The sequence below is a fragment of the Aulostomus chinensis genome, chromosome 23 (genome assembly GCF_037954235.1).
Source record: "Aulostomus chinensis isolate RoL2024-O1b breed Wild chromosome 23, RoL_Achi_v1.0, whole genome shotgun sequence".
Classification (NCBI taxonomy): domain Eukaryota; kingdom Metazoa; phylum Chordata; class Actinopteri; order Syngnathiformes; family Aulostomidae; genus Aulostomus; species Aulostomus chinensis.
This window is the reverse complement of record NC_141342.1, coordinates 8,094,263-8,118,558: the sequence shown is the minus strand read 5'-3', so window position 1 is coordinate 8,118,558 and position 24,296 is coordinate 8,094,263. Positions and strand designations below refer to the sequence as shown.

The following is a 24,296-nucleotide window of genomic DNA, read 5'->3' as shown; positions in this document are numbered from 1 at the left end:
AAAGAGTGATGGCAGCAAAACAGGGGTGGAGACACCGAGAGTGTGTTTTTGTTCTCATCCAAGTGAAACTGAGTAGAAATGGTTGAACCCATCATTTATGAGTATCGCCTCGTGACATTGCATCCTTTTGGAAAAAAATAAAAGCAGATGATAAAGAGCAAGGACACATACAATAAGGCAATGAGAAATCTAGAGACAGAGGAGAAGACAATGGCAAAGATGGTATCTTGACATCTGTATATGGTTGGTGTTCGTGTCACTCCACTGTGAGAGGAGAAGGCATCAAATGCAATTGAGGAAGAGACAAGTAGGAAGAGAAGGATGAAGACAATTGTAGAGAGATAGGGGAAGAGGAGGGCATTAGGTTGAACAAAAAACTAAGGATAAAGCTAACAGAATACAAGACAAAGATGTGGGAGTGCAGGGGAAGGCAGAGTGAAGAGGAGCAGAAGATGAAGGTGTGTGGATGGACAATCAACAAACTCCATCCATCTATTTTCTTCTGCTTATCCTGTCAAGGGTCACTGGGGGGCTGGAGCCTATCCCAGCGGCTTTCGAGTGACAGGCGGGGTTCACCCTGGACAGGTCACCAGTCCATCGCAGGGCCAACACATATAGACAGACAACCATTCACACTCATTTTAGAGCAGTGGTTCTTAACCTGGGTTCGATCGAACCCTAGGGGTTCGGTGAGTCGGTCTCAGGGGTTTGGCGAAGCCTCCGCCGCGGAGGTCAAGACGCACCCGACCCATTGTGTCAATTCGTGACGACATGCCCCGTTTGGCTATCACTTGCTGCAGATGATCACGTTACATTGCTTGGCCAATCAGTGCTGCACGGAATTTAGCGCGCTCAGTAGTCAACGTGTGACTGACGTAGTAGTACGTCGTCTGATTTCTTCCTTAATATTTTAATCCATACTAACTATGTCGAGCAAAAAAAGAAAGTGGTCGGACGAATATGTACAACATGGATTTACATGTATCACAGAACGTGATGGGAGTCAGCGTCCTATCTGCATGATTTGCAATGCCAAGTTGAGCGACTCTAGTCTCGCACCAGCAAAACTAAAGGAGCACTTCTTGAAGCTGCATGGAGATGGGGAATACAAGAACACAACGCTTGCTGAATTCAAGGTGAAGAGAGCCAGATTCGATGAAAGGGCCACTCTGCCTGCTTTTGGATTTGTACCCATTGACAAACCGATCCTCACAGCATCGTACCAAGTTGCTTACCTGATCGCAAAGCAGGGCAAGCCACACACCATTGGTGAAACGCTCATAAAACCAGCTGCGTTAAAGATGGCGAATCTGATACTCGGAAAAGCGGCTGAAGGTAAATTATCCCAAAATTCCTCTTTCAAATGACACCATCAGCGACAGAATAGAGGACATGAGTAAAGACATCTTGGCTCAAGTAGTCGCAGATCTGATTTCAAGCCCGGCAAAATTCAGCCTTCAACTCGACGAGACCACAGACGTTTGTAATCTAAGCCAGCTTGGTGTTTTTGTGAGCTGTGTGAAAGACGACATGATAAAAGAAGATTTTTTTATTTTGTAAGCCTCTTACAGTACAACAACTACGAAGGCGGCCGATGTGAAGAAGCTTGTGGATGACTTCTTCAGAGACAACAATCTTTCATGGGATATGGTTTCTGCAGTTTGTACGGCTGGAGCTCCAGTCATGCTGGGAAGAAAATCTGGTTTTGGTGTGCTAGTAAAAGCCGATGCACCACACATCATTGTTACACATTGTATTCTGCACAGGCATGCGTTGGCAACAAAAACCTTGCCTCCAAAAATGGCAGAAGTATTAAAAACTGTAGTGGAATGTGTGAATTATGTGCAAAATAGTGCTCTGAGGCACCGCATCTTCAGTGAGCTGTGTAAAGAAATGGGCTCTGAATTCGAGGTACTTCTGTACCATTCTAATGTTCGGTAGTTATCCCGGAGACAGGTGCTGAATCCTGTTTATGCCATGCGTGTGGAATTAGCCCTGTTTGTGCAAGAACACCAATATTGTCATGCAGATTGCTTCAAAAATTCTGAGTTCATTCTCATTTTAGCGTACATGGCTGATATATTCGCAGGTCTCAATCATCTCAATCACCAGATGCAGGGTGGTGGAGTCAACATCATGGAAGCGGAAGAAAACCTGAAGGCTTTTCAAAAAAAGCTACCGCTATGGAAACGACGAACAGAGAACAATAACTTCGCAAACTTTCCCCCTCTGGACAACTGTGTAAGTAAGATCGAAGATGTGTCTGGAATCAGAGACATTTCTGCACCCACGGAACTGAGGCAAGCAATTTCCACGCACTTAGATGAGCTTGCAAAGTCTCTCAACGGATACTTCCCTACAAGAGAGTCATATCCAGCATGGGTGAGACAGCCGTTCACGTTTGCTGTTGAGACAGCAGGTGTCACTGATGAATACCTCGACGAAATCATTGAAATTCAGCAGAGCCAGGTCCAACAGCAACTCTTCAGAACAACAACGCTCTCAACGTTTTGGTGTCGACAAATGGAAAAGTATCCAGTTATTGCTAAGAGAGCCCTGGAATTTTTCATACCATTTGTTACAACATATCTTTACGAGCAATCCTTTTCGAGGATGCTGGACATAAAAACAAAGAAAAGGAACAGACTTTGCTGTGAAAATGACATGAGAGTGGCACTTGCCAAGGTGAAGCCACGCAAATCTGAACTGGTCTCTCAAAGGCAACAGCAGAAGTCACACTGATTTGCATTTATGTAATTTGTTGTGAGTTCATGCACTGTGTGCGTTTTGTTCATTGAACAAGGTGATATTCATGCACGGTTAATTTTGTGCACCAGTAAAAAAACATATACTTATGTCTTGAATTTGAAAAAAAATCACATTTTATTTGTCACTAAAGAAGGGTTCGGTGAATGCGCATATGAAACTGGTGGGGTTCGGTACCTCCAACAAGGTTAAGAACCACTGTTTTAGAGTATCCAATCAGCCTAGTCCCCATTTGCATGTCTTTGGACTGTGGGAGGGAACCGGAGTACCCAGAGAGAACCCACACTGGCACAGGGAGAACATGCAGACTCCACACAGAAAGGTACCGTTCCCCAGCCGGGGCCTCAATCAACAAACTATCAGATCTTATTTCATTCTTTTGTTCAAGTGATATTTCACCCTTTAAGAGTATTTTGCCTTTCAAGTACTCACAAATAGGTGTCTCTTAAACATGATTTTCCCTCTCCCGCATCACTTCTTTGTGATTCCAGAATGCACAAGGAGCCAGTCACAAATAACTGGCTTGAAGCTAATGGTGACAGCAAAGCTGTCCAAAAATGTCAATTTACAAAATATAAGTGCATCCTTAGGTATAACCCACATCTCTCTCCAGCCCTATGCTCAATAATCTTCAAACACTTTGTTTTGAAGTTATATTAAAAAAAAAACAAAAAAACACTAACACCACGGTTCAATTTAAAGACTTTCAGGGGTTTGGTATCCATATCATTCAATCAGTCTGAGCAAGCCCCACTTTCCACCCTTATATCTGCACCCCCCATGGTGTCTGATTGCACCTTACTACCTGTGGACAGATAAAGCCTCGGACATAAAGGCATTCACCTTTCGCGTGTCCTACACCCTCATACTCTATATGAGGGGGGTTGCTGGACTTTATATGGTAGAGTACTGAAAACAGAGGAAAACTAAGACCTTCTCTCCAGTGCCTATAGCCTTCTCCAATGTGAACATTTATCCGAAAGCTCAGCCGCTACAGTTAAATTTGCCTTACAGTTTCACTTAATATAATTAGATTAATTATACTTTATCTCACCATTTACATGATTGTAAATACTCACAGCGTTGGGAATACAGTATATATCAAATGCATCAATAGATGCATGTCCATGCGTTTTTGCGCCATTAATATGTAAAATGCAAAAAGAAGCAGCTGGTGTTTCAAGTTGCTATTTTAGGCTCATGCAGGAGGGGTTTGCACATTTTATCAGCTAACACAGACTCTCCTTCATCCCTTTCAAAAAAAACTTTTCAGAAAGGAACCAATTATTGACTATTCAGTTTTCTGTCGTTATGGCTGAACAGAATAAAATGTTGTGTCACTCATTAAATCTTACGTCTACTGTATGTGCTACCAATCTCTCAGTGCATAATAATAATGATATAATCATATAATAATAATGCAAATATTGTTGTTATTTACTATGATAACATTTTGGCTAAACAAGGAGTTTGGCTTGTTATCAGTCAACCCACATCTCAAATATGGATTGGACTGCCATCAAATTTTTTACAAGGCTGAAGATTTACTGTCCTATTTTTGTGGCAGGTGCAAGAAGTGCTCTCTGACGGTTTGGTTTGTTTGCTGCATATTGATGGTACTGTTGGTGTTCTGCTGCCATGCAGACAACAATATCATAAAATATGGCTTTGCAGGCCCTGAACCATCAAGACACTAAGCTTTTTTTTATCACTTGTGGATTCAGCAAAATTTCTTTAAGACCAACGAATGGCAACCAGATATGAGCATTTATATTGGAGGCTACCTTGCACAAACCACCACCAGTGGGAAGAAAACAGGACAACTCTCAGTTCTGAGTCTTTTATCACAACGGCTTGCCATTATTTTGCTCTCTTCATCTCCCGTTCCCTTCTACGTCCCTCTTCAAACACTTTAATAAAATCTCAGCCCCAGTAAGAGCCTCTCTTTCTTCTTCAATGTGTGCAGATGAGTCACTACCAAATCTTGAGAATTGGCTTGACTATCATAGTAAGGAAGAAAATGATGAGAGTAGAGGTGTATGAGTTAGAACAAGAGAGGGGAGGGATGAGAAAAAAAATATGCTGAGAGGGAAAGGCAGATATACAAACAACATGGGTAATGAAACATTAAAGGTAACAAGAGACAAGGAGCGTAGGAAGCAGAGCTGCAAGGGGGAGTTTAGGCAAACCAACAAATAACATCCCACCTAAAGATACTGTCAGATATCTTGAGGCAAAGGCAGAGATCATTACACTCCCTTCCTGACTCCCTTGAAAGGACAATGTCATCACCAGCAGAACCCACAGAACGAGAGAAGGACGAGCCAAGTTCCCATTTTAACTCTACATCCTGTTTCCAGCTGTGAATGACACTCCTCTGGGAGATTTTTTTTTTTCTGGAAGTGTCAGAGCAGGAATTTACTTCAGCCTGAATGCTGGGTGCCATTCAAGGGCAGTTTAGTGTTCCTTTGCTATGTTAAATAGAGCTCCAGTTCAGGTGCTATTCAAGAGGCACTTCCTTCTCACTAAGCAAGGCCTCAAATCAAGTTAAAGTTAAGGTGGAGCCATACGGAAAGTTCTCTGAACAGACTTCAATTTTCATAAATCATAGGCTTTTTAAAGACTTAGCATGGCACAACACTTACATACACTATCAAACACAGTCCTGCAGTATCTTTGTTTAAATTTCCTCCTCATTGTGTCAGAAAGGTGCCTAAAAATTCACTGTAAAACTTTAAAAAAAGCTCATTAATTACCTTAGCAAGAACTGTAAGTATTCTACAGCTAATAACGTTTTGAGCATATAGCAAATAAAGCAGAGAAATAAATGTGACATAAGTGTGGGTTGCCAAATAAATGCTTGATTGTATCTTTTCAATTTGTGGATGTCTATGTAAATAATGTTAGAGTTAGTACATATTATTTATATTAAGTGTGATTTCATGTCATTAATATTTAAAAATATTTAATTTCAATTAGATTTACTTTCAAGATGAGTCCCTATCATGGATTTACTGTTAGGGCTGCACGGTGGTGCAGTGGTCAGCACTGTGGCCTCACAGCAAGAAGGTTCCGGGTTCAAGCCCCGGCTCCAGCACGGGATCTTTCTGTGTGAGTCTGCATGTTCTCCCTGTTCCTGTGTGGGTTCTCTCTGGTACTCCAGCTTCCTCCCACAGTCCAAAGACATCAAGAGGGGACGAGGCTGATTGATACTCTAAATTGACCGTAGGTGTGACTGTGAGTGTGAATGGTTCTCTGTCTCTATGTGATGGTCCTGTGATGGACTGGCGACCTGTCCTGGGTGAACCCCACCTCTCGCCTGAAGGCTGCTGGGATAGGCTCCAGCCCCCTGTGACTCTTAACAGGATAAGCGGTAGCTGATGAATGGACGGAGGATGGATTTACTGCTACTGTCATCTCTGACAGTTAAGTTTCTAGTAGAAGATGCATTTGTTTATCATACATTGAAAGTGGTAGCACACAAAAGGTATTGTGTTGTACCGTGGCTGCATTTAAATCCATCCATCCATTTGGATTTTGGATATTATGAAACTGATTCTTTCCCCTATGAGGAGATGAAATGACGCATAAGAAAAGGAGATGCAGCAATTCATTACGAGAATTCAAAACAAAAATATATTTGACATTTTGCCTTAAAATTGATTCAGTTTGATTAAAATTGTTATTTTTCTCCACAATTGACAATTGATGAACAGACTACTTAAATTCAATTGACATCAAATGAGATCATACCTACCTCATATATATAGTAAAGGTTAATTCCTATTGAACAGATAAAGCTGTTGTATTGGATTACCATTATATTGTACTTTGACAGTCCAGGTCAATCGAAAGGTTACGCATCTTTGCGAATCCCTCTGAATAACAGCGCAGACTTATGAGCTGGAAGAAATACAAAGTAAAAGATGCCGAATCTGAAGTTGACATGGGGCAGTGCAGCATTGTGCAGCTGTAAAAGCAGCCTCCGGTGCCTTCCCAAGGGTGTTTAATCTACGACTGATGGATGTACGATCAAGACAACCAGTGTAATTATCATCATCATCATTGTAAAACATTCAAATCACCATCATCAACATAAAAGCTATCTCCCTCTGTTACCAACTAGCCATTATCATAACCATCATCTTTCACTGGCACATCAACACTCACACTCGTGCATGACAACACACAGAAAAAAAACACAAGATCAGCATTACACTCATTTACAAAATGAACATCCCTTTATCTTTGAATGCAAGAAGGCACAGACAGTTCAAACACATACACACACACACACACACACACACACATGAATTATCTCATCTGCATAGCAAAAGAAGCCTGAAGTTTACGTCTCTTGCTAATCAGGGGGACGCACAAACATTACCGCAGCAGCAGCCACAAGTCTCCAAAGCTAACTACTACCAATTGCTAATGTAGAAATTAAAGGTGCTAACACATTTCCCACATTGCATTTCTCTGGGGATGGCAGGCCAGCCCAGGCAGCGGGGCACACATCTGAAAGCGTGTCAGCGAGGATATCTCAATTATTCATCGAGTGGCTGATTTATGTGGTTTCATATGGTGCATATTAAAGACTTTGGGAGGCAGAGAGAAGCCAAAGATGGTTTATGTAACTGCTGGTATTTGGAATCATACACTTAAATACAACACAAACAGCTATAGTCGGAAGAAACTTTACTATGCATGGGATAACACACTGGTGTAATTTGAAAAATGAAGCTGTTACGTGTGCCTTTTTCTTACCTACAGCACACTAGATTTTCAACTGGTTACCTCGATACAGAAAAAATAAGAGACATGCATGAAAAGATCAGAAACGGGAAAAGAATGAGAGCGAAAAGTTACAGTGGACATTATCTAGTCTCACAAGCATTATGAAATCAGTGAGATGTGTGCAGTGCGTCTCTGATTTTGTAGGTGAACTATAGGCATGGCACTTTGCTGATCAAAAGGAATTGTTCATCTGGAATATAAGCACATACAATGTATATATAATAAATGTATATGTAAAGCAGCTAGCGTGTGCATCAACGTTGCCATAGCCATACACTATTCACACTGCATTCTCACTTGTTTTGCCTCAGAATTCTGGAGCTCAGATCATCTGGAGCAACACCACTCTACAAATGAATCTAATTACTTTGAGGGGACAATGAACAGGGGAAGATTGACAAGAGAGTGGGAGAGAGGTCAAAAAAGAGGGGCAAGGGAAGAAAGGGAGGGTTTAAGAAAGATGGAGAAAGTGGGAGTGGGAGAGTGGTTGGGTGATGAGGAGGAGCTAAAACCATGAAAGATACAATACACAGGAAATTTGTTTTGACAAAACCATAAAAAAGACATGATAAAAGAAAAGAAGATGGCGACTTTATGGTGTGGGGTAATCTAAAAGTGATTAACAATTACAGAGGGTGAAACCTTTTAAAATGCTGTAACATCTAGAGCAAGTTAGTGCAATAATTCCTGTCGGCCTTTTTTAGTTCCTTTCATGTATGTTTTTCCTCTTTTGGTGTAAACTTACCAACAAAGGTGTGAACAAACTGCATTTATCAGAGAAAACTTCTTAAATAACACATAAAAGATGTTTAATGTGCATCTACAAATATCTGACTGTACAGTGAATCTATATATTATTCATCTTGCAAAATGGTCAAGTCAAGTATACAAATTTCAGAGGTGACAATTCTTAAATGAACGTTAGAATGTATCACACCACGTAACACTATAAATGGTCAGTTGCCCACAACTAGCAGAGGTATCCTGCAGTGAAGAATGCTTATTTTCACCGTCAACCAGCCCTCCTCACTCAAGGAAACTAATCTATTGAAAAAATAACATGACATAACGCACAAAAATCCATCAATGCATGTAGGAGAAATCAAAGATTTTACAATTGACAGGAAGTCAGCAAGAGCAACAAAAAATGATAGGGAGTGGATCATATCTTTTGACATGGTTAAATGGTTCTGGTGTTACAGTGCAGACACACCCCCCGAGGGACAGCACAGTACAAACATGATTCAATGACACCACAAGGCATTGTGATGCTAGACAGACACCCCAGCAAACAAATTGAATTGAAAGTGAATTATCACTTCAAACGATAGTTCAAATAATTTCAGTTTTCCAGGGCTGATTTAGAAGAGATTGCCCGTTAGCTTCATTTGAAACAATAACTGATAAAAGTCTACTGAGCCACATCTCTAAAGAGCAAACATTAAAACAGTACACGTAGTTTCATTCTTTCAAATAGCAAACTGTAAAAATGATAATTTGCTATTTTAAGTACATTATGTGGCTAAATAAATCTTTGTCAGGACCAGTTAACAGACAAGCCGCCCTAGCAAACTGAGGACAATGGATTTCTGATGCCAGTCAGTCCAGAGGTACTGTAAATGTCTGCCTGGACCAAGGTGGAGGGCTGATGGACACCGCAATCCATAGCATGAATTACCCATCATGTTTATCTTGGGCTGCACAGAGATGGAAGGAAAAGAAAAAAGAAAAGGCAGCAGGGGCCTATTATCTGCATCCATTCACAGTCCAGTGCATGAGCACTCAGCGTTGTCCATGGTGCTGAATTAGTGTCAATCATATGATCTGTGAAGATTTTCTCTACTTGTTAAAATGCAGCTTTTAATTTTATCCATCCATCCATCCATCCATTTTCTTCTGCTTATCCTGTTAAGGGTCGGGGGGGGGGGCCTGGAACCTATCCCAGCAGCTTTTGGCTGTAAGGCGGGGTTCACCCTGGACGAATCGCCAGTCCATCACAGAGCCAACACATAGAGACAGACAACCATTCACACTCACAGTCACACCTAATGTCAGTTTAGAGCAGTGGTCCCCAAACTACGGCCCGCGGGCCGGATACGGTCCGCCTCCACATTTGGCCCGGCCCCCTGAACAATACCAGAGATGCATTTTGATTTTTTTTCCATATGTGTATTTGTATTTGATAATAAAATTGATAACTAGCTATTAATTATTTTCATTATTAACTATTAAGGTGTGTTCACAGGGCTGCAACGATTAGTCGACGTTGCTGACAAAAATCGATAATAGAAATAGTCGACAATGAATTCATCGTCGACTATTGTCGCCACACGCGTTTTTTCCAACAGAGTGAGGCATCCCACTTGATCATAATCTCTGCCGAGAGTCGCTCATGCGCAGTAGCGTCTCTGTCTCTGAGCGGTAACATACAGGAACGCGGCGTCAACATCAGGTACGCGCACCAAAACTTCTAAAGTTTGGTGGCATTTTACCCTGGATACGTTGAATAAGAAGACTACTTGGAAAGGTTGCAAAGCAGACCGTGCGTGGCATGGCGGTGATGCACGAACATTTAAGGAAGCTCGTCGAGCAGTTGAACGAAACAGAGTCTGACTCGCCTCCTTGAGATTCAAGTAACATTCAAGCCAGTACGGTTTTTAGGACACACATTGGACATTTTATAAGCGTATTTTCGCTATGAAAGAGAGCTCTAGCGTTCTGAGACTGTGCCTGACAAACGTATTTTAAATTAATGAATGTTCAATAAAAGATGTATTTTTCCTTGTACCATCTTTCTTGTTTATTATCATTTGCCACATAATTAAATCAACTTCATGCTAAATTTAAGAAAAAAATAATAATTATCCGATTAGTCAACTAATTGTTTCAATAGTCGGTGACTAATCGACTATTAACTAGTCGTTAGTTGCAGCCCTAATGTTCACACCAAACGCAACGCGAATTTTCATGTCACTTTATTGGTGCGAATTTGATCTGGATCAATATGTTTATATTCGTGAATAAAGCGACGCGAACATTCCCATTGCCGTTTGGTGTGAACACAGTCAGTTAGTAACTATTTCATACACGCACAGAGCGTGACATTCTAGTCCACCCTTCTGCAGTCTGTGCCCCAATCTGGCAACCCCCAGAAAAAAATTATAGACCCGAACCAAGAGAGGGTTATCTGTTTGTGCCATTATAGATTTCCTGACTTTTTTTCTGTGAGGAACCCAGAGAGGGCTATTTGGTAGTGTGGCTTTCTGGAAAACAATCCATTTTTACATTTAGGCACCCCCATGATCGTCACACTTTTTCTGTTACAAACTGACCCCGGCCCCCCATCAGAGAAGGGGAAAGTTATGTGGCCCTCACAGAAAAAAGTTTGGTGACCCCTGATTTAGAGTATCAATCATCCTCGTCCCCATTTGCATGTTTTCGGACTGTGGGAGGAAGCTGGAGTACCTGGAGAGAACCCACACAGGCACATTAATTTTATTCATCCAGTGATAATAGGGCAATAAAAAATATGATGATACAAAATACTGTACTTGATGATCTACACAACAACAACAAAAACATCATAAATAATATTATAGCATGGCAAACATGAAAAGACATATAATGCTGTGGTTGGCATTCACTGCATGAGATGTGTGGAGAAATTATATCTCATGTTTAGCACAACTGCTGGTACACATTGGTTAATGATGAAAGCAGGCTGGAACTATGGGGGGAAAACACCTGCACATGAGAGAGTCTCAGTATCCTGACCTTGATGCTCTTTTAACAACACAATGTCAGCCTAAATACACAGGTAATGAAAAATGACACTCCTGAAATGACTCATTGTGTTCATTGACAGCGTGCAAGCGATGCTCCGTTCCTTGCACTCATAATAGCCTCTATTGTTGCTATTGTGTGGGGGGGAGACACTGATTTGCTTCGGCTAGTATAATTCTCTCATTATGAGTTCAGAAGGAGGAAATAGGCTCAGGATGGAGCGAGGGAACATTGGACACCGTGCCACAAAAAAACAAAATCAGACCGATAATGAAGCAAATCCATTTCTCTCTCTCTCAATCTCCATCTCTGCCTGTCCCGTCATCCATCCACATGCCTTCCTGAGTTTTAGATGGAAGTCATTTCAGAAAGCTTAGGGAGAAAAGTGGATCAGGGGGCAAAGAGAGAAAATGGAGTACAAGCAGTTTTACCCTCACCATAATGCCATGCAATCTGGCAGAGGGAGGAAGACAGATGGGGAGGCTGAAAAAGAGGGGCAGAGAGAAGAAGGGATGACGCAGAGGGAGGAAAGAGAAGAGGGCGAGAAGCACACATTTAGGGGCACAAAATGTGAGAGGTGGTGTTTAGATCAGCCTTCCTCCTCACTGGGTGAGTTCTGTAGCATCAAAGTGTGCTTATTTTCAACCACAAGGTTGCTGTGACCTAACTTAGGATCCAGCTTCTAAAATCCCATTCACTCGCCAAGCCTCCAAAACCCTCTCTATCTTCGGCTACAGCTCATTGCTCTCATCATTGGCACAATTTTGAAAGCAAATGTGTGTGTGAGGAGGTAAAAAAGATGGAAAAATGTGTGTGTGGAGGTGAAAAAGACAGAAAAATGTCCATGCACCTCACTTGAGAGTATTTTAAGAAGACCAATGCCTTCCCCTTATGACACTCTCTGGTCTTTAAGTCTGGTGGCTTGGCATTCAATCACCACAACAAGCTAACCTTAACAACAATGACTTTTGTAACCTTGGTCATCCATTAGCCTGTCTAAGAACAAAAGCAGTTTCCATAGGGAGCCATTCGATGAATATAGCTCTGGGAAGAGAAGTATCCAGTACACCAGATGGGCTGTGTTTTATACCAACTCTATGGCTGGACAACAGACTGAGATAAAGAAATTAAGCTGAATCATTGCAACACATGGAAAATGTTTGGGTTTGATGTTGGAGTTTCCCCCCTAATCTGAAACTGCAGTGGGTCAATGATCTGCAAATTAAACATCAAATTCAATTCATTGAATGATATATAAAAAAAAAAAAAAGTCGGCCACCTCTCCAACAGTAATGTATTATTTGTTCACACATTTATGCACACCTCTCTCTTAGGCTTTATCATATAAATGCTGCCACATCATGTAAGAAGAAGGGAGGCAGGAAGAACAAACCTCAGGTCCAAAACCCCACACCACTGGAAAATTAGACCACCCTACAGACTAAAGTATCATTATGGCATGACTGTATATCATCGGCAGGTTTTTGAGATAATAGAAGGTGATTGACCAGATCTGAAGTCTAGCCTTCTTTTTTCCTTGTAAAGCCTCCTTGGGTTACCTGAGAGAGCGACAGAAATCCAAGCTATTAATACACTGCATTCCAAATGATTATGCAAATTGGATTTAAGTGACATAAACATTTCATTTTTTGTTTTTTGATTGAACTCATAGATGTATTGTGTCTCAGGGCTCTTTCGATCAGTGAAATCAATCTCAGACACCTGTGATGACAGCTTTTGCCAGGCGAGCCCAATTAAAGGAAAACTGCTTAAGAGGGATGTTTCACATCATTAAGCAGGTCACTGTTTTCAAGCAATATGGGAAAGAAAAATGAACTCTGCTACCGAAAAGCGTGAAATAGTGCGATGCCTTGGACAAGGTATGAAAACACTGGATATTTCATGAAAAATTAAGCGTGATCACCGCACTGTGAAGAAATTTGTGGCTGGATGGGTTTGTGCAGATAAATGCATGATAAGGAAGGCGTCTACCAGACAAATGCATCGTATTAAGACAGCAGCTGCTAAAATGCCATTACGTACAAACCAGGAAAGGTGTTTAAAGCTGCTGATGCCTCTGGACTCCTGCAAACCTTAAGGCAGGGGTGGGGAACCATGTGCCATGGAGGGCCATGTGTATGCAGGGCTTCCTTCCAACCAAAACACTTTCTTTTCAATGTCACTTATTAACACACTTCCATGGCTGAAGGTGGGTTAATCAGTGAAATCACCTGTTGGAGTTGTTTGGTTAGAAGGAAGACCTGCATACACACGGCCCTCCATGGCACATGGTTCCCCACCCCTGCCCTAAGGTATTGGACCCTCCAGAGGCTTGCAGTTTAAAATTTTTTGAAACAATATTCTGCGTAATAATTTGGAACAGTGCATTTTGAGTTTTTTATTTAAAAAAAATAATACTGTTATCATTGGGAGGTTTGTTCAATAAATATTGAATTAAACCCTAACTGTTGATGACTTGAAAAAATATACTGTCTGTCATTTGTATCGACCATTTAGGAAAATTAGAGAAAAATATCATTTGCATAATAATTTGGAACACTGTATTGGGGACTAGGCTAATTGGGTACTCTAAATTGGCCGTGGGTGTGTCTGTGAGTGTGAATTGTTGTCTGTCTCTATGTGTTGGCCTTGCAATGGACTGGCGACCTGTCCAGAGTGAACCCCACCTCTCGCTTGAAAGATGCCTGGATAGGCTCCAGCCCCCCCAATCCTTAACAGGATAAGCAGAAGTAAATGGATGGATGGTGTTACACCATATGTGGGATGGTTAAAGGGTGGTTTTTGGTTTCATCAACAGATGATGCACCTTGAGCACCGTCATATTGTGACTGAGTGAGTGCAACACTATTCTGTAATGAATCTAACTTTATGGAACCACTTGCAAGTCCTGCTGAATAAATAAGCTGCCAAATAGCAGGAAACAAGCCACTTGTTCTATTCTAAGCTGAAATGTAACTGTGACTTCCTCTCCACTGAATATTTGAACACCAGTGATGTCTGAAAATGGTAATCCTAAATAGATTTCATCACACTGGCTAAGAAATGCCCAAATACATGATAAGGCACACTGTTCCATGGCTGGACATCCTTCTTTAGCAGTGTATCAACCAAAACACTGAGGGGTGTATTTGCATCAGTGCTTGTGTGCGTGTGGTGCATCGGTATGTTAATCAAATCCATCCATCCATCCATTTACTTCCGCTTATCCTCTCAAGGGTCATGGGGGGAATGGAGCCTATCCCAGCGGCTTTCGGGCGAGAGGCGGGGTACACCCTGGACAGGTCACCAGTCCATCGCAGGCAGACAACCATTCACACTCACAGTCACACCTACGGTCAATTTAGAGTATCAATCAGCCTCGTCCCCTCTTGATGTCTTTGGACTGTGGGAGGAAGCTGGAGTACCAGAGAGAACCCAGCAGGAACAGGGAGAACATGGAGACTCCTCACAGAAAGATCCTGTGCCTGAGCTGGGACTCAAACCCGGAACCTTCTTGCTGTGAGGCCACAGTGCTGACCACTGCACCACCGTGCCACCTGTTAATCAAATGAATTTGGCTATTACCACCATCCTGAAAACAGGGAAATAGACAATGATGTTATAATTATCAAATTGTCAATAACTATTACAGAAGGATTTTGTGTGTGCTATGATAGCCAAATTATGTTTCTGTGTTACTTGGCCACTTTCCCTGAAGATTGAACTTGTGGCTGTAAATCCTCATCCCTCTCTCCCTTTTGCATGTCTGCTGTCCAGCTCCCTGGCAACATGGTTCTCTTTAGTTAACTTCAACTGGGTCTAAGCTTTACGTCTCACACTTGACAAAATGTACACTCAACACTCATCCACTCATTCATCTGAAAATATTTTGTTTTGTGCGCGCATGTGTGTGTGTGTGAGTGAGAAATCATATACCGTATACAAAGTTGAGTTATGCTGAGTTATCCAGTCATGATTACCAGCTAGCATTACCACCTTTCTCTTCCTGTCCAGTATGGTCTCTACTGTCCACATAAAAGCTGCACTTCCCAGGCACACAGTAGATAATTGCACAGGACATAATTGTGTTTGTGTTTGTGTGCAACATAAAGACTAATGCTTGCATGTGTTTCCTATATTATTTTCTGTGACGGCCTGTGAGTGTTCATTATCCATGTGTATAAGTATTGCTGCCTCTGTGTGTGCTTCTTTCTGTCTAATGAAGCTGGACTGTTTCTGTCTCATAGGAGAGAAACGGGACAGCTGTGGTGAGAGAACTGAGGTATAACACATTGTTAATCTGAGAGACACAATAAAACAGTCACTATGGGAATGAGCTGCAGTTGTCATTTTCTTGATAACTTAAAAGATACGAGAAGAAGAAGAAGGAGTTTGGCTTCTTAAGCAACTCTCAAATCCAGTTCCCAGCACTGAGCTCAGGAATCCCTATCAAATTAAAGAAAGTTAATAGTAACTTCAGATGTGGCACAGACTCCTGTTAAGGACAGTCACCATCTTGAGATTGATTTATACCTGATCCACAGTGAAATATTTTAAACGCTGACCCAGCCGAAATTGACGAGCAATTAATTTTGATTAACTGATTAGAAAATATGTACACTTAAAAACCCTTAAAAATGTCTCTATTCTTCGTGTGTTGTGTTCGACAATACACTTTGACTGAACATGTATCCATAAATAATGTTTACATTCAGCTTGGCCAACTCTCATGACTGAAGCTGTCCAACAGTGACAGCATGAGATGAGATGCAGCAGTGTAACAAACCATTAAATCATAGATGGGACGATGGTGTGCCATCCCACCCCCTACACAACCCCCGTTCACTTGACCACAGTTCAAGAATGGCAGAAGATGAAACATCTGCTGACTCCTTAAAGACACACATCCCACAGAACCAATAATTTTATTGTTTTTGTTAACTCTACCCACTATGGTGTATTCTTAAACTCAGACTGTTTAATTTCATGAGCAGTGCAGGAGAATAAAATCCTTGAAAGCAACCAGCAGCGGCTTTCATTAGCATTGCTGCATTCAACAACCAGGTAGATGCATCGAAGTTTACCTGATAGACGTGATAGGCATTGGCAGCTCGACCCTGCAGGAACACGGAGGGGATCCACACGTTGATGAGAGCGCGGTGAGCCCTGGATGACACAAACAACCACCTTTCTCACTGCCATTGCCATTATCGTCATCATTATCCCTGGCAGCACCAACATCAACGATGCATCAGCATTACACATGGAGAGCCACAGCAAATTATAGCTCACTCCGGGAAAACCCATTCAAAATCTGATTTGATCATGGGCTGAGGGTAGAATAAATGAATTAATGTATGAAAGCAAGCAGCATTTGAGCTTTGCTCAGAGGTAGACTTGTGAAAGGGTCATTTAGATATGACAACGCAGAGAGCAGATTCTACAAGGATTTACATATCGACATGCTAGATATAGACATAACATAACATTGGATGCTAACTAGCTGGTAGCTGGCAGACATTTATTGAGATGTAAGTATTTTACACTTTTTTTTTAAAATAGATTACTCATAGCCTTATCATCCAAATTATCCTTTAACCAAAGACCAAAACATACCATAACAGTTACAAAAATTACATATTACAAGAGCTGCAACTGTGTGAAAATATCAAATATATACTTTAAAATGTTTCCAATTCATTTAATGCATTCAAATTATAATTTACGAAAAGAAAAATTTGGCTATTCAGGTTTCTATCCAAATGTGTTTGCTGTTGTTGATTCATAACATATTAACATTTTTTTAAAGGGATGGGGAGATCCTTACGTCTCAAAATCTGATAGGCTTGGGTCATCCGATGTCTGGCTTAAATCACCTGGAACCTGGAAAATAGAGTGAGATTTATAGGTGAGAGAAACATCAGAGAGACTGATTCATTGGGATTAATGTATAGTATTAATCCGTCCAAAAACGTAGCACATATATATTCATAAAAATTAGCTAGTCTATAAAGTACTGTAATACTGAAACCTCTTTATATGTTCTTTTAATGAACTGTACCACTGTTGTCAAGAAGCAATCTGATGCCTTGAGAGAGAGACAGAGAGTGAGTGTTTTGGTTTTTCCAGACACCAAGGTCCATTGAGGTAGCACATGCACATTATCAGGTCCAGATGTTGTCTGCCTGAATGATGTGTGTGCATGTGCATGCCTGTGTCTCTTCCCTCCATCTGTAACCTTTCACCTTCTCAGCTCTTCCATAGAGACTATCTACACTTGAGCAAAAACACTGTCATCCCAGCAGTATCGCCGAGTGGCATCTCAAGCCTCGGGGCTTTCATCAAAACCTTGAGAGTGATATACTCTCTCTCTCTCTCACACACACACACACACACACACACACACACACACACATACATACATCCAAAGTACAGAGATATATACTGAGGTATAGAGGCAGAAAGACAAGTCACCAGGGTTCGGTCAGCTGTAGGTGCTCTTGGTAGCATGGAGCCAGTGCCAATACAGTGCCAAGATGGACACACACACAGACACAAACAAATACACAGATATAGCAAGTGGTCTAGCAGAGAAGGGCTGAAGCTCAAGGATGAGGGGCACTATCGTCTTCCTGAGACTCTCATCACTGTCACTGCATTGACTATCACCACGCATGCTTAACGCGTGTGTGCATGTGTCCTGACTGGATGGATGATGGAATTCTCTATTTTTGTTTTTATTGTGATGGGCAACTGTAAAACTACAAAGGATGATACTTTGTTTCCATGAGGCTTTAAGAGAAGGAGTTAATAGTTAGTATTAGCACTGATAGCAACTGAGGCCTGAACAGAAATCGAAAGACAATCATCTGCAAAGAGGAAAAAAATATGTAGGCACTGGACAGGTTGCTTGACTGAGTATCTCTGGGAAATGTAGAGTAGGAATGCAGTCACAGGTGACCATTTTCAGGAAAATGCAGTTAAGCGTTATTGGCATAGAAACAAATACACAGAGGGCCACTGCAAAACAAACAGAGGAGATGAAAATAAAACAAAATCACAGGGGAGTGAGTAAAGGAAATGAGAGGGGGCTGGAGGAAAGAACAGAAAAGCTGTAGAGCTCTTCTGAGTGTGTGTGTGTGTGTGTGTGTGTGTGTGTGTGTGTGTGTGTGTGTGTGTGTGTGTGTGTGTGTGTGTGTGTGTGTGTGTGTGTGTGTCTGTGTGTACTCACTGGTCCTCTCAGGTCAATCAGTTCCTGTCTCATCTGGACAATGAGGTGGTCTTTGGCTATGAGGGAACGGTACAGGCGCTCATTAAATTCAATCAACTCACCATGCATCTCAGCCACCTGCAGAAAACACACAAACACACAAAAGAGGAACAGAATAGTCACAAAAAGGCACTTTTTGATATGTATTTTAAAAAAAAGATATCTTGTTACCCTTTTAGAACTATAATCTTGTTTGTATTTAGCACAAAAAGAGCAGTCCAGGTGAGATGTAATGAATATTGACAGCAAGACAGATTCTGGGACAGAGTCAAACCTCAAACAGAGGTTGGGGGATGGAGCAAAACTGAGAGAGAGTGAAGGGGTGAAATCAGTTCAGACCCTAAACAGTGAGACTCCTGTCAGCCGCCTAATTAATTGGCTTTAACGCTAACTAACCTTGACACACGAGTATGCACGTGTGTGCATGCGCGTGTGTGTGTGCGTGTGCGTGTGCGTGTGCGTGTGTGTGTGTGTGTGTGTGTGTGTGTGCGCGCGTGTGTTTTTCCCTGCACATCTCACTGAGCAGGCTGGTCAATGTGGACAGGTCTCTGTCAGGGGACTGACAGCTGTGACACAAAGTGTGCTGAATGGAGGACACCTTCTGTCACAGCCACTTCAACAGAAAGATATCTCACAGCTGACCACCACTATTGCCCAAACACCAAATGTTATACAATGTTGATGATCAGGTAAGTAGATTTATCATACCAGTTTTTTTTTAAATTGCAGTATTTTTCACAACAATTGCAAGATGTCTCTTGCACCAAATTGTGCAGAATTTGTATATTTGTAAAACAATAATAATACTAATTCTTTATGTTGAACACCCGTTACAAAAGCTATGGGGAAGAGAAGCATCAGGGCAGTGATAGTCACATCATATTAAATGGACATATTCAGTTTCATACACAAAAGAAGCATAAATGAGCCTTCAAAAACAGTCACACAAAAACGAAGAAAAGAGAAGGAGATGCTTATCCCACAACAACGATCAGAATGACCAAAACTGTCAGTAAAGGCTTTAATATGAAGAACAACAGAAGAGCAAAAACATTAATATACATGATCAAAAGAGGCTCTTATTGCTTTCATGGAAGCATCCAAAATAAGGCTGGATTCCCTCCTTGCTGCCTGCTTTGTCTGTTTTGGGATCAAGATATCTCCCTGAGCTATGGGTTTAGATTGATACTATTTGTCTTTTCTAGGCTTCAAAACAGCTCCCAGGTTGTTTTAAGGAGCCTGAGAAGAATGTAATGCTTTCAGGATTTTGTGAACTTTCCAAATTGTTATATAAAATAGCGAGCCTTCTGCATTGGTATCAAAGAAGTCCAAACCATCAGTTGCCATGACAACCTAATTTCAAAAACACAGAGAAGAAGGTTACAATGGGCTACATGTGTAGTCGCCGCCTTTGCATTGACTGCCTCTGGGCGAAACAATACAAATGTGGCTTGCTCTACTACTTCCAATTTGTATTTAATTCATGAGGCAAATAACTGATGGTAATTTTGACAATTCAAGAAGCACAAAAGTGACAGACAAAAAATTATTTGCATTAGTTGAGGGTGAGTGTTTAAAGAACAACAGAAAATCTTACAATGCATTAACTAGCTGAAGGGCAATATATTCTGTATTTTACAGTCGGTGCCCTAATTGCCAAAGTGAAATCACATTTTCTCAACATTCTCAACTGCAGTATTCATGGCCATACAAGACCTGAGGATCGCCCACTCAGTGAGCACATCTGTAATCAATTCAACGGCAGAAGGTGCTGCAATAGATTTAAACACAGTAGCAAAAACACATGGTACAATTAAACACCCACTACATAAAATGTATGAAAACAATATTATTTCTGAGGGGACACTCCAGTTTTAACAAAGAGACTTAGATTTGTGAATCTGCCTGTCTTTCTTTGTCGATAGCACTGTCTAACTGCAGTTCAGAAGTTAGGAAGTGAATAAAATGTGTATGTCCCCAGGCAGGCTGTTAAATCTCTCCTCTGTCAAATAAAAGCCAAGCCCTATAGGCAGTGATACAAAGGATAAAGTATAAAATAAATGAGCAGCAACCACCCTTGCAGCTGATTCAGAAAGAATCATTTCCTCACAAGAAAGGATGAGACCAGGTCAAAATCTAGAGTATGGCCGGGCCAATTTGTTACAGTGATGATGGTCAGCATTTATAATGTCAAATCCTGGATATTAAAGGAAAAAATCTACTTCAGAGGAAATCTGCTTCTTGTCCATCCTTTCAGATACAGACCAGCAGACATACTATATACCTCTCTCTACATGTACATTAAGAAGCTGAGACCCACAGAGACCTGCTAACCACTTGTTAATTTATCTGTAATGAATGGTATTAGAGGCAGAAAGTAGGAAATGGAAGCTAATCATCGAACGTACCCAAATGCAACCTTCTGCATTCATAGAATTTAAGTGGTGCTTCACATCCATTATAAACACAGTTTACCAAACATTTAAATTGTGACCCTAAGAATCAAATTTGCATCAATCTGTTTGGATTCTGTTAATCACTTTAGACATTTTAATTTCACTGAAAAATAAGGTATTCCCACGTTCTCCATTGCCTCGAAACAATCAGACGATAATCAAATAGGGTTGAAGTGAAATAAAGCGTAATAGACACTAATCTTCAATTAAAAACAATCAAAAAAGCTCATCTAAAAAAACTGAAACAAAGAAGGAAAAGTGGATGAAGGAAATATTGAATTTTAATTCACATTCACACAGTCTGAGCAGGAGTGTGTCACCCTTTTGTCATTTTTGATCAGAGAACAGGAAATGCATAGATATTGTTCACACCCTTGAAACCATAAAACATTCTAACTTGCCTCAACACACCAGTCATTCATTTATTTAGACACCACAAATCTTAAATAGAACATTATAAAAGAGGGAATTAATTTTAAGCGTGAAGAAACCCAATTAATTCTCAGCGAGAGGGAGCTAATCAGTTTGTCTTTCTCTGCCGTGTGTGTGTATGTGTGTATACAGTACAATACTGCATGTAGATGTGTGTGTATGTGTTTGCACGAGTATTAACTTGTTTAACTGTGCATTTTAATGGGGATATGCAAATTCTATGGTGATATATATTAAGCAGTGGCTGAGTGACTACGTGCTAGCATTACCAATTCATTTACAAATGGCAAGTTAATTTTCTCTTTTGTTATTAACCCACAGCAATTAAAATGCACGATCAGTTACTTGCAATGTGCATTCACTCGCATGCCTGGACTTAGCATGCAATGGGCATCCCAGGTGTATTTTATAGTTGATGTTTCTTGAGTGTTTATAATGATCTGCATCCAAAGGGCTAAATAGTGGCTGCAGAAATCTCACTACAATGCAGCTATGGCCTGGCTCATCAACTCATTCAGTTTCAGTTTTCACATGTTTCAACAGTTTTTTTCAGTAGGAATTTCATAGAGGTTTTAAGTGTCTTTTTGCCAAGATGAGCCAAATGCATGTCCATATGGCAACTGAAGGGTCTCTGGTTCGATCCCCACTTCCTCCGGTGACCATGTCCAAGTATCCTTGAGCAAGATACTGAACCCCTAATTGCTCCTGATGGCCCTGTGACGGACTGGCGACCCGTCCAGGGAGAACCCTGCCTCTCACCCAATGACTGCTGGGATAGGCTCCAGCCCCCTCCCACGACCTTTAACGGATAAGCTGTATAGTTAATGAATGGATGGATGGACAGTAGACCAATAGAGAACTTTGTCACATGTCAGTTGAAGCTCAAAACTTGTAAATGAACTTGTGCGGGACAATTAGGAAAATAGGAAGCCACCTGTCCTAGTGGTTATTCAAATAAAGTCCAGTGACTGTTCTTCCTGAGAGAACTAAGATTGTTCAGCATGTAACAGGCTACCGCACATCTTCCATTCGACTGTTACACAATACACCTTTGGCAGTTCAAAAACATTTCTGTTAAATTTTGATTTTAGAAGCGTGTGAATTCTTGAGTGCAAAAACGTGTTTTGTGAAGTCACAGTGGACACCAAAACCTCACCAGCTCATCCATTAGTCCAAGTGAAAGTTATTCACAATTTGCAGGAAATTCTTAGGTGTTCCTGAGAAATCTCTTTTGCGAGAGTGGGATCCATGGCTATGGAGGCAAAGCAGAGTTGCTGATTTTGATGTAGAAACATTTTTCTAGTCGTTATATTACCACTCCAAATCCAACCTGCCCATTTTCCTGACTGGCTTAGCCAACCTGGGAACTTTCTGTTGATTACTCAACAGTTACTATCGCTGAACAGCAAGGACGAAGCATCTGACCGTGTGTGGGAGAGAAAAGGGGCCTCATAAATGCAACACTATTTTTTTGTAGAACCATTACATAAGTATTTATGAGACACATAAACTGTGCTGATACAAAATAATTTTACTATTGGTGTTCTGACAAAATCAGCATACAGTAGTCACAATAATTATCTTTGTTAATAAATCAATATCAAAATTGTTGTCATTTTATTGCCATAAACTGTGATTATTATCTAACGTGTGACATTCATTCATATACAGTAATGTATGGTAAGATTTCATGGCCAAGTGTGACTGAAAATCAAACCAAATCAAAGCAATGATATCATGAAACATGATTTGCATCACAGACATGATTTGGTTCACGTGTCGGAATTATTGGCAGCGTTGGAGCCGTCACAGCTACCACCTAAGTCATGCCGACTGAATGCTCTATCATACACGCTGTGTTTCACACGGCTCAAACACTCAAACAAACACACAAACGCACAGCCCTCTTTCTCACTCTCCCATCTTTACAGAATCCGTTTGTGACTCTTCCCCTCCTCTGCCCGGATATACTGTGTGATCCGATCTGAGCCTTGCCAAGCTGAGCAAGCCTAAATAGAGAGGCCAGCAGTGGTATAGCTGACCTAATAACCCTAATTAAATGGGACTCAGGCAATGAATGGGATGAAATGAATTGGGTCAAGACATGAAAAATAAATGTTCAAATGGCCTGACAAGATGAAAGGAAAGGACAGAGACATTGCAGCTGAATTTTGTTCTCCATTCACCTACTTTTGGTAAATCTATAGTCTTCTCAAGTGCACATACATGATACTTCCTCATGTGGGTGCATGACATCAAACACACAGAATCAAACACTGATTATTTTCCCACAATTCCTGCAATTTTTTTTTCCAGATTTTAAATCTGTGCATCTATATTGTGTAGCTAGAATGAGCACTATTGCCCTATTGTTGTTGATTGTCCAGGTCTGTCACCTCCAAGTCAATTGGTTTCTTGAATGGGTTTAGTAGCTGAGATAGCTCTGATAGCTGAAATAAGACCAGTGGTTGACAGTAGTTCATAATATTCTAACATTTTGTTCCTCAGCCCAGAATAGTCATTAAACACTACACCTGTGATTTCTGAAGTTTTCTATGCATTTCAAAAACTGTGTTTGCCAGGTGGCTAAAGACGAGTAAAGCATTAGTCTCTGACATTAAAACATCACCACGCTGAAAACAGACACGCAAAGCTAATTCTGGTGATATCTAAGCTGCAGGTGTGGTAGTGTGTTAGTCTGACATAGCATTGGGTTGGCTTTTTTATTTCTAAACTTTAATCTTCAAAAATGGGTTCCAGGTTTGAGTCCCAGCCTGATCACTGGGTCTTTC

At 41.0% G+C, this 24,296-nt stretch overlaps 1 protein-coding gene across 2 annotated transcripts in view; it reads right to left on the bottom strand.

Moving 5' to 3' along the window:
- The window catches only part of snx29 (sorting nexin 29), a 187,443-nt gene that overhangs the window by 36,013 nt on the left and 127,134 nt on the right, over nucleotides 1-24,296 (bottom strand). For both annotated transcript variants that reach the window (XM_086195588.1, XM_086195589.1), the window contains 3 exons: nucleotides 18,578-18,694; nucleotides 17,174-17,229; nucleotides 16,431-16,512 (listed from right to left, as the gene is read on the bottom strand). In XM_086195588.1, the coding sequence (XP_086051714.1) occupies nucleotides 16,431-16,512; nucleotides 17,174-17,229; nucleotides 18,578-18,694 (255 nt within the window). The remainder of the gene's footprint in view (nucleotides 1-16,430; nucleotides 16,513-17,173; nucleotides 17,230-18,577; nucleotides 18,695-24,296) is intronic.